The sequence below is a fragment of the Idiotropiscis lumnitzeri genome, chromosome 17, assembly GCF_059441095.1.
Source record: "Idiotropiscis lumnitzeri isolate Australia: NSW breed Sydney's pygmy pipehorse chromosome 17, RoL_Ilum_1.0, whole genome shotgun sequence".
Lineage (NCBI taxonomy): Eukaryota > Metazoa > Chordata > Actinopteri > Syngnathiformes > Syngnathidae > Idiotropiscis > Idiotropiscis lumnitzeri.
Window position 1 is genome coordinate 3642991 of NC_142407.1, and position 11140 is coordinate 3654130.

Genomic DNA, 11140 nt, shown 5'->3' on the forward strand with positions numbered 1-11140 from the left:
AGTGGTTACAGCAAAGTATGAAGATAACCACATTTTAGCCAAATTAAGATCAAGGATTATGACCGAGCAATAGCATTGTTTCACGCAGAAATTTCAGAGAGGAAAGAACAAAAAAATAAAAATCAGTTCGATTCAAGTATTGATTCCAAGATGATTTATTAAAGAGTAGTTGCTTCAATCAAGACATTTCATCACATTCAGTGGACATGTTACTGTATGTAATAGGCGATTAATGCAGTAAGGCTGAAGAAAATTCTTGAAAAAATACTACACTAGTCATGTGGAACCCACATTCCAGCATTTAGACAAAATCATCTCCAGTCTTTCTCCGACATATTCAAACGTCTAGTAAACCAGTATCCCTAATAATATTTGTAATAAATATTTTGAAAGTAACAAGGCAAGAATTATTTTTTTTAATCTATATCACCAAAGCTGATCCAAAGTGACTTATACGTCATTATCTTTATGTCAGAGCTCAATGATATCTGTAGACATGTGTGAACGACATAGAGCGTAACCTACTTTGCTTAATCCAGATTTGCATGAATACAGTTTTTATCTGGTTCGATCTAAAACTAACTTGTTCAAATAACTAAGCAATGGCACAGAAATTTTAGCATATTAGGAATCATGAACATTTCATTATTTAGTGACGTCTGGAAGCATGTGTTTTTATCTGTCTACTTGACTTCAAATTACTCAGTACATTAGTTATCAGACAAAAAGTTCCTGAACAAGGACACACTCGTAGAGTGCTGTCTAAGGATAAACATACTGATGTTCACTTGCACCAGATATACAGTAGAAAATCTTAAATCTAAATAGGCCAAGCCTTTGCTGTGTTGACAGTCGCACATTTTACAGTAGAAAGTTTGACACTTTGATAATGAAGCAGTTCATGACAGCACTTTGTCCATTCAATCGGGGTTCTTTTATAAATATGAACATACAGAAAAATTAATGGAGTGCTTTTTCTGGCAATGTGGACCAGTGAAATAGAGTGATTTTTTTTTTTTTTTTTTTTAAATCAACAAAACTTGATGCCAACCTGTTTGTTATATATCAGTTAACCAATACTGTACTATAATTAACAATGTCACAAAATAATCACAAGTGATGTTTGATTAGCTTCAGCACTGGATACTGACATGGTTGGAACCAACAGGATTCTTTCTCTGGCAGATCTTGAATAAGCCTCTATAGGTTGTATCATGTAATATTGGAGGTAGCACGCCATTATTATTGCTGTCTTGAATTTTTTTTTTTTTTTTTACTTCCCTTTCCTTTTTTATGTAACTGTAAATGAGAACATGAAAACGACCCCTGGTTTTTCTTTAACCTCATAATATAAACTCTTTTAATGAGAATTCCATTGAACCTTTGGCTCGTAGTTTAATGGCTCACCACTTTCAACTTCCTGGTCCCCCGTGTTATCTGAACGGCTGGTACAATTTGCGCAGTTCGTCCCAAAAGAACAAAGAAAGTATGGTGTGAGGACCAATCCGGAAATAAGAGGCTCCCAAACCTTTGTAGAGTCCCGTTAGCCCCTCCTTTCGCAATGTCTTTGAAAAACAGTCAGTAAATCCTTTATAAAGCAGCCCCTAAAAGGATGAAAAAAGGAATATTTAGCTTTGATGCAATTTGAATAAACGAAAATGGAATACTTTTCTTGTTACTCATTTAAATTTGGCAACTGTCAGTTCTATATGGCAAGTTGATCATCGGATGACAGGTTGCGGACAAAATTTAGTTTATTGTCCGGAAAACAGTAGCTTTTTCATGAAAGATTTTGTGTTGTAGCGCCTATAGCAAATATCATTGTTAAAAAAAACACCTTAAAATTAGAGCAGGGGTCTCAATCTCAATTTATCAAAGTCTGGGCAGCATCACAGCCCAAAAAGGGGTTTGACTATTAAAAAAAACTCAAACTTAGTCCTATCTTTTAAAATCTTTATTAACAACAGTTCAGAACATAAACAGTTCATTAGAACGTGAAGAAAAGTGGTGACCCGGTCCTCACTATTATCTTTCTGGTACCTTTCTTACTTCTCAGCATGTCTAGTGGAGTAATGACATTTGATTTCTTGAGCACAGCAACTTTATCTATGCATACAAGGTATGTCAGGGTGCCCCTGTGTTCAACAACAACAACAACAAAAAAACATTCTCTCTCAGTCTCTTGTTTTTCCTGAAATTGGCTGTTGTCGTAGACAACCATCTTCACGGCAGGTTTTGAAAAAGACTTGACTGGGACTGGGTGGCAGGATATATTTTCCTTACACTTGGTGTCATTTCAGATTTCATGAGCCTGAGTTATAGTAGCCCATAGGTGATTAAAAAAAATGGCTTTGATGTGAAGTAGGGGACCGCAAAATATCATCCTGCGGGCTGCAAATGGCCCCAGAGCCATGAGTTTAAGACCAGGGAATTGGCGTGTAAACACTATAACTTGATTATGTCTCAAACGATTTTCCCGACGTTTTTGTTTTGTCTGCTACTTGATGAAGCCCTTCTCAAGAACAGCAGTATGAGCAGTAGAAAAAGTCATGTACGTTGGTAATCAATATTTGTTGGTTAAGATTTTATATGCTTTTGAAGTGGTCATTCAATCGTAAAAAAAAATCCATAAGATGGTGGCCACTTATCCCTTTGGTACTGATATAGCACTGTATAGAAAAAAAAAAATATTAAGAAACTTAGCTTCGACTCAGCCGCAGGTAAAGAATGCCCAGTTTAAAGGAACTGGTCAGCCAAGATGGAAACTTGAGGAAACTGAAATTAGTTTTCATTATCTTTTTTATCCATTCATTTTGGAGGAATTAGTAAATATCTGCCAACTTGAAAAACACCTACTTTTAATGAAAAATATGGATCCGCCCCCCTCCGCTCTCCCCAAAGTACTGCGAGAGTCACGAAAGGGACGGATTACAAACTTCTTTGGAAACACTCTTTGGAATTTGGAAATTATTGTACGTTCATTGCTTGTAACGTCCAAAAACAGTGATCAATTGGCACCAAAATTCATGTGGACATCCCTACCTATGATAACTTCACATATCAAAAGCATAAACCTCTCTGTGGCTGATTTATACGAGAATGATGAACTGCGGAAGTGAGCAGTGCTACATATACAGTATGTATGATGGGAGGACACTTGCACGCTGCTTCTTTGCTGATCACGGTGAGGACGCACGGCATGAAGCACCAGTCGGAATATTTACAGAGACTGAAGTGGGAAGGAGTAGACGTCCACATTTATTTGGATGAGGATAGGTCTCTTATACTTTGGAACCAACAGCTCTGAGCTTCGCATACACAACTCAATGTTACATTCCATACCCTCAGCTGTGGAGTCTGCATCCCCGCTGCCAGCCGTCGTCTGCCTCTTGAGAGTAGACACAACTTTGGCGTAGCTAAATGTCCGCAATAAAACTAGTCAGGGTTCGTGTGTGTCATGATCCGCGTCGGGCATGACAGGGGCTTTGTTATTGTTTTCATGTGCATGCGGTTTTTGTTATTGTTTTCGTCCCCTCCTTCCCGCCATGTGTTTTCTGTTATTGTTTTGGTCAGCTGTGATAGCGCCTCCCCTCAGCACTCGTCCTCACCAGCCACGCACCTGTTCCCCGTTACCCTCATCACACACCTGATTCCTATCTGCTCCCCTAATTACTCAGACTACTTAAGCCTCCCAGACCCACAACACAGTGTCGGGTCATTTTTCCTTGCTGCCACTATTTACGGACCTTTCCACGACCACGTATTGTTGACGCTCCTGTTCACGCTCCTGCTCCCGCTCCTGCTCCCGCTCCTGCTCCCGCTCCTGCTCTCGTTCATGCTCCCAGCCCTCGTCACCTGTTCCTCTCCGCCTCGTGCGATTCCGTCTCGTTTTGTCCCTAGTCCTGTTTCCAGTTTAGTCACGTTTAGTTTGCCGTTTGTTATTTTGCACCCCGCCACGTTGTTCTGTCCTTGTTTGTCATTTAATAAATTCCCTTAGTCTACCCACCTCCCTGCCTCCTCGCTCTTTGGGTCCACCCACCTCTTCGCCCACCGGCGAACCCTAACAGTGTGCGCATTCATGCTCTTGTCTGATTCAGCCCATGTAAGTAGAGAAAGAGATCGGCACGGTATTTTTGTCTTTCTGGTGGCGATCACATGAGCTCACCTTTGATGTGAATAAATTCCAACTATTATGCAGAACGCTTTCATACCTTCACAGGTAGAAGTGGACAAGAGTAGTAATGTGCATTTGCATTTTGGTCGTTTAGACAACAGAACTGACAATTCGCGCAATATTACCTCACTTGGCTCCCTACAGTGACGTAACTAACAGCTGAAACCAGAAAAAATAAAAAGCAGAGCTCCAACAGAGGGCGTGCCAATTTGTTGTAAATCTCATCACAAAAAAAACCTTAAATCACTAGAAATTCTTTAAGGGGAGGGCATTTTAGTACTGATGTGATTTTTACATGCTAACCTATGAAATAAGTGCCAACGTTAAGCTCATCCAAGTGTCCCTTTAAGCTCCAACTCTTTGCCAACACTGTTGTTTACATGTGAAGTGAAGGCAGCAAACACACAAACACAAGCTCCACTTTTCTAATGAAAACAATCAATTTGCCCAGAGTGTACTCGTGCGTCACATGTGGCCAGCAACCTCACCTTGCCCTGCTGATCCACCGGCTGGTTGTAGAGCCTCGTGCTCACCACGTCAAAAGGCGTCATAGCCAGCACCACCGCCACGCTGCTGATCATGCCGGCACTCAGGGCCACCAACCAACTGTCCTTTTGAAAAACCTTAGGAGGAATACACAAAAGAAAGGTTCACACAAAGTTCAGGAAAAAAGACAGCCCTGAACAATGTTGACCAAGTTTGTTAAATTTTTTTCCATTGCATGAAACATCATAGTTACATTTGCCCTCCAGGGGCAGATTATAATGATGGAACCATATTAAAGTATTGCAAGGAGTGTAACGGCCCACACAAAAACACAGTTTGGTGAGTACCTTGGTTTTAACGACAAGGTATTGGGTAAAGTAAAACAACACAATGCATAAAAAAACGCTGCCTGTGCTTTGTACAAAGCGGAGCACATTTGATGATCGTGAAAATTAAACTACTTCCTTGAATCTCTTATTACGAAAGTGCAAAACCTTGTCCACTTATTAAGAAATTAAGGATGCACTTAAGTGCAAAACAAATAGTTTGAACAGTGACTCATTATGCTGTAAAACAGAAATATATAATCTCTAGCATTGAGATTTCTTTGTCACTATGTAAAGAGTACTGGAGAAGATGTTCAACTCCTGCTAGAAGTTGGGTTTCTTGTTGTTGTATTAAAAAACAAAAGAAAAAGAAAAAGGTTAGCCAAGATTTCGGCAGGACAGATGCTGAGCTGCATTGTGTTTTATGAAGTCACATTGTGGGCTAGAGCGCAAGGCTTGGTCCCTTACCAAATATAATATATCACTTTATATAATTACCCCTACATCCGATTATTATCACTTTAAGGCTAGTTTGAAACGCAAGTCAAGGAAAAATGTGGCAAGCTTTCATAAAAGGAATTGGAGGGCCGGCTCAAGCACGCAGGCCTTGAGTTTGACACATGTGATGGGGATATTGCGATGCAACCCTCTGGTGTAGTGTATAGTTCTATTATTAGTTTCTATACTCACTCACCCCAACACACAGACATGATTTCACTATCTTGGTCAGTTTCTGTTCAGACAGGAAGTGGAAACTTGCAGCACCATTAAAAGCATTTTGTACATGACCCAAGTGAGTGCTATTAAAAAAAAGCATTGTGACTAATTAATAGGGTGCATTGCTGTGAGAGGAAATAGATCTGACTAGTTAAACCAGCTCCATGAGAGGGGAAAAGGGGAACCGGTGTAACAACATTCATGGCATCTGCAGTGCTTGCATTTGGGGGCATGTTTGAACGCTGCAGTTACATTTATGCACAGGAAACTCAGGCGTTGCAGTTACGTAAGCTCTGTGTTTTGAGCATGGGGAGCGAGCGCTGAAAGGTGTCACATTTCTGTTCCAGAAGGTTGCACTGCCCGCGGCTTTGTCAATGTTACAATAACTGCTTCGAGTGAAACGTCTATCGACTGTAAATGATTTCTGTTTGAGCCTATAACGCTCACAAACCTACAGAATTTGTTCGGTTAAAATTGGCCTCAGAGTGGCTTTTTGTTATGTACAAACACACGAGCAGCCTGTACAAGATGTCCATATTTGGCTGTAAGCAGTCACGTGTTCTAACCTGAAGATCAACCACCAGTTCTTTGGCGGAGGAGAAAGTGGAGAGTTGAGACGCAGAGCCCACGCTGACCCTCGGTATGGCTGCACTCCCACCTCTCCACAGTCCTTGAATGCCGTGTTCCTTATAGATTGCCGCCAGGGCATGGGACATTCCCTTTTGGAGCAGGAACAGAAAAATTAAGAGATTACTATTCCTATTCCTAACCAATTTAAGAATCCAGTCATTTCCAACTTCACAAATTTGCATGACAAGTCTCACGACCATCAAATAAAAATGTCACAAAAAATATATTGTATACTGAAAGAACAATATTGCGTGGTGGTAGTTGACGGGTATTTAATTATTCTGTAAATCACTAAAGGTCGCAGGCATAGCTATGTCAACAAATCTAATACGGCTGTAGTTTTCTTGGACAGGACAACAAAGGCCAGAGATAAAGGTAACAGTAATTTGCCGCAATTAGAGGTAAACTAAAACCTTTTATTGTTTTGGGATATTAAAGGCGGCAAATGAGTGTGCCGTGATTGATCATCAGGTGAACTGTGGGAAATTATCCCGTTTCCCTTCTTTTGTTGAACAGGCCCAGATTTCAAATTTAGTACGTATTTTTTGGGATTACATTGAAGCAAGATTCATTTCTGGATACGTTTTGTGACATTTTATTTTGGGAGATTTTTGTGATGGAAATGCACAAATGTGCGGTGGCAGAGCAGTTGGGTGTCAGTCATGTGGGCTACCTGGTGTTTGTACTGATGCCCCACAGCAATGGAAGCAGTCGACTGACTCTGCAAATGAGTCTTTACCTGGAAGTGAGATGACAGATGAGGATACAGTTAATTTCCACAATAGCATAAAAATTAATAAAACTGCGGCTATTTTTTAAACATATAGTGTATATAACAGTTCTGCTCTTAGAGTATTACCCTTAAAAATAAATGCTGATGATTTGGAAGTGTCGTTTGGAAGACTCTCCGTAAATTCTACTAACAACCCAAGCTAAACTTAGATCAGTCCCTATATACAAAGACATTTTAATAACCAGAGCTGGGCAATTGTCCCTTTTTTGCCGGTCAGTTCACCGCCCTCGGGCCGCTATCTCTGTACCCATCCGGCCTCGACCCTCCAGCCTTATTCATAAAAATTGGCGGCCCCTTTCCGCCCCACACCCCCAAAAAAGTATCCATGCATGACGCCGCCACCCCTTGTAATGACATGCCTCAGTAGCTGGCAGGAGGCGCAGGTTAACGTGATGTCAGAATAAGGAAATACAGGAAATACTTGAACGCACGCTGCTGTCTCACGCCTCTTCATACACAAACAGTTGGGAGTGACGCTTTTGATGCGTTCTGAGGCAATTTTTGTTATTTGCCCATTTCGCGAGTAGGTTAATTACACACACGAGGTCTTTGTTAATCGGACCCTTTTTTAGAATTTGTCCGCCCCCAGACCCATAAATGGACGTCCAGCCAGGCCAGAGGGTCGGACCGTTCCACCCCCGGGACGGACTGCCCAGCTCCGGAAATAATGTATATTACATCTTGGACACCAAAATCCCATTTTATTTTTAAAATCAAAACTTTTAGGGTACTACCGGGTGGCAGAAAGAGAGGGACACTTCGGATTTGAACTAAATATGATAAAAACTTGTTGTTTAATATAATACATATACACATGTCTATAAGAGCATCAAGACGACTGACCAAATAAACAGGGCTGCCCATCACAGCTCCAACGACCCCCGCCGTAGCTCCGGCTATGATGGTCTTGGTTGCACTGACTCTTCCATCCGTGTGGATGTAGCCAGAGGACTCGATGATCGCGTACGAGCCGAGCCGGACCCCGTTCATACAAAACTGATACCATAATCCGGGCACGAGGCCTTTCTGTAAACCGGCCAGTCCGTCCACTTTCGCAATGGTATAGAAAGCGTGGAAGACATTGCGGTAATAAATCTGATAGGTGCCCCTACTTTTGAGTTCGCCTTGCAGCTGCATGCGAGTTTTGACCACTTCCAGCGGATTCGTCACAAGACACGCTCCGCACGCCGCCACTCCACTCAGGAGAAAGTCCATTATGAGACACTCGCGTGGGGTTACGACAATAGTTTGACCAGCTTCTTTAATGGACCCGGTTGCCCTTCATCCCAGGCGGCGGTGGCAGCGGTGGCGGCGAGCACTCCACCCCTTCAAGACTAAAGGGAAATATTCCCAAATGTACGCGCATGCGCAGACTCAGACTCACAGGTCGCCATCACTCGGATGAGGGCTTCGTTGACACGACGATAAATAGGAATTCTGAAACACGAAAACGAATACACGCGCACGCGCAGTATTTATATTCGGAAAATACACATCGTGTCCTTTGCTTGTTTATTCAAACATCGTTCATCTCTATTTACACACAAAATACAATATTTGTTGAAATTGTCACCAGCCTGTATTTCATTTTCTGTCTGGATAGTGTTAAATCTGTCGGTTTGATCTTTCTCGTTTTAGTTATTTTTGTAAGAATGAAAAAGAAAAGAAAAACAAACGATCTTGAACACCATCCTTGCAACTACTGGAAAACCATCGCGTTGATGGAGCGCTATCGCCATTTGTCATGACGCTATTCTTAGCCTTGGCTAATGAAAACAGTCACTTGGTCAGTCAGTTCTGTAAGCGTTACTCCTATTGGTCAAGCGTCAATTTCCTACGAGACCGCGGCAAAATGACCAGTTTCTGTGTTTTTGACGAAGTCTGAGCAAAATTTACAATTTTGTTTAATTCCCTAAACTACTGAAAAAAAACCCACCAGATGATAAATATAAATACTACGTAGCAAGTGAGAGTATTTTTTAAAATATAAAAGGAAAAAAATTTAAAATACACAACCGTGCGTATTCCAAAATAGTTTCAAAAGGTTTGACCTTGGTTCCATGAACAGGCAACAAAATCCCTCAAACACGTGGGAAAATCTCTCATGGTTAGACTAAACTAAAGGTTTTTTTCCATAATTACAAAAAGTACAGTGACGAATTGGGGTATCCGTGTTTTTATGGTGACGTTTGTGTTTGAATAGTGGTGTTGTTTCCGACTTTTTTAAATGCATCACGCGACTCTCACTGGACGAGAAGGGGAGAGCAGACGAAAGGGAGAGAGCGAGAGAGAGAGAGTGAGAGAGAGAGAGAATGAAAGAGAGAGAGAGAAAGAGAGAGAGAGAGAGTGAGAGAGAGAATCCGCTTTTTCAGTCTGACTGCGGAACGCGTTGCTCAGAGTTGGCCTCGGTTACGGCCGACAGCAGTTGCGCAAAAAGTATGTATGCATGCGGCGCATAGGGATGCCATGCTAGAGGGGGCGCCAAAGCGGTGGGAGGAAAATATTTTTTGAGTGGCCATTTTATGTAATAAACAGCTGTTTGTACACGGGTATGATTTGATCTAATCACTGATAGGCGCCCCTCTACTATGGAGGCTTTGGAAAGCGCTTAGTTACAGCTCCAGCTGTTGTGAAATGCCCTATATAAATAAAATTGTATTGTATTGTATTGTGTTGTATTGTCACCCCCCGCCCTGCTCGCCGTCTACACCCACAGACACAAACCGAGTCCAGTGCGCGCGCACTCGAGTACGCGAGCGGCGAGTGTTTACAATTCAAACGTCTGATGATGCTAAAGATGGAGAAGCAAAATAGAAAGTACTCAGGGGCACAAAACTGAAAAAGAAAGAGGAAGAAAGATTATGCAGGCATGAAAACCAACTTTTCAAAAGTTGGTGAAACGAAGGTAGGTAAGTTGTGACGTGTCCGCGTACCAAGTGCCATATGTGAAACATTCAATAAAAGTTTTAAATAAAAGCGTGACCTTCCTCCCCCCAAAATATTCATATGCTACATATAAAAATGAAACATTTTATTATTATTATTATTATTATTATTATTTATTTATTTTTAATTTGGGGGGGTTGCCTGTTATGTGTCTGCATACACCCCAGAAAGTAGGTAGTTACACCCCTGGCCGACAGTAGCCGTTTGTAACGATAAAAAAGGAGATATAAATGAAGGTGTGACGTTGTGTCTTTTGAAGACGATACAGTATGTTTGGCCCATTTCCCATTTAACAATTCTGTACACAGCCTCATCCCAATTATAAGTGTGCACACTTGTGCAACCAATTTATTTCAAGTGTTTGTTTACTGCCCCCCTAAGCATAAAAATTGTACAGATTATAGGCAGCATTAATTGTGGGAAAAGTGAACAAATTATTCTTCTTGATCTTATTTTTTTTATGTAGAAAAATACTGACATTTGAACAAGAGGGTGTGTAGACTTCTTATATTCACTATACCACGGCGTGGTGATTACTGTAAAGGTGAATGAGGGTTAATGGTGATATCACATGGGTTGGTGTTTAAGCACACCTTTACATTTAATCTTCTGAAGATGATTTAAAGCTCAGCTGGTTGTGGAGGCTTGGCAATTTGTCAACAGTGCGTGTGCCAGCATAATAGGATTTTTTCCCCTTGCACAGTCTTAATTAAAACAAAAGCACAGAAGAACTGCAACGCATCACACTGATAGCTGCAGTACTTTGCCACGCTCGTGAAGCTAAATTGTACACCTGGTAATCAATTTAATTCTGCAAAATAAATGTATTGTTATAACAAGTGAAATCCAACACACATTTGTATCAGATGCTGGAGAGATGATGTTTTCCAGTTGGGCTGGTCATGCTGGACGAAGTGGCTGGGGCGAGGAAAGAATGGGGTTCTCTTCGTAGTTTGCTCTTGCGACCCATCTCTGCATAAAGCGAAGAAAATGGATGGATGGAAATAGACCAAATCATTAAGTGGGTAGGTTTGATATTTGTCACTGGGCTGGATTAGACTTGACTCA

The 11140-nt window shown here is 41.3% G+C and overlaps 1 protein-coding gene across 1 annotated transcript; it reads right to left on the bottom strand.

Annotated features, from left to right (window-relative positions):
• Nucleotides 1-139: 139 nt before the first annotated feature.
• Nucleotides 140-8501, bottom strand: slc25a35 (solute carrier family 25 member 35). Its single transcript, XM_088280329.1, has 5 exons — nucleotides 7970-8501; nucleotides 7007-7072; nucleotides 6270-6422; nucleotides 4663-4797; nucleotides 140-1604 (listed from the first exon to the last, which is right to left on the bottom strand). The coding sequence occupies exons 1-5, from the start codon at nucleotides 8339-8341 to the stop codon at nucleotides 1434-1436; spliced, it is 897 nt and encodes a 298-aa protein (XP_088136455.1). The 5' UTR covers nucleotides 8342-8501; the 3' UTR covers nucleotides 140-1433.
• Between the last annotated feature and the right edge of the window lie 2639 nt (nucleotides 8502-11140).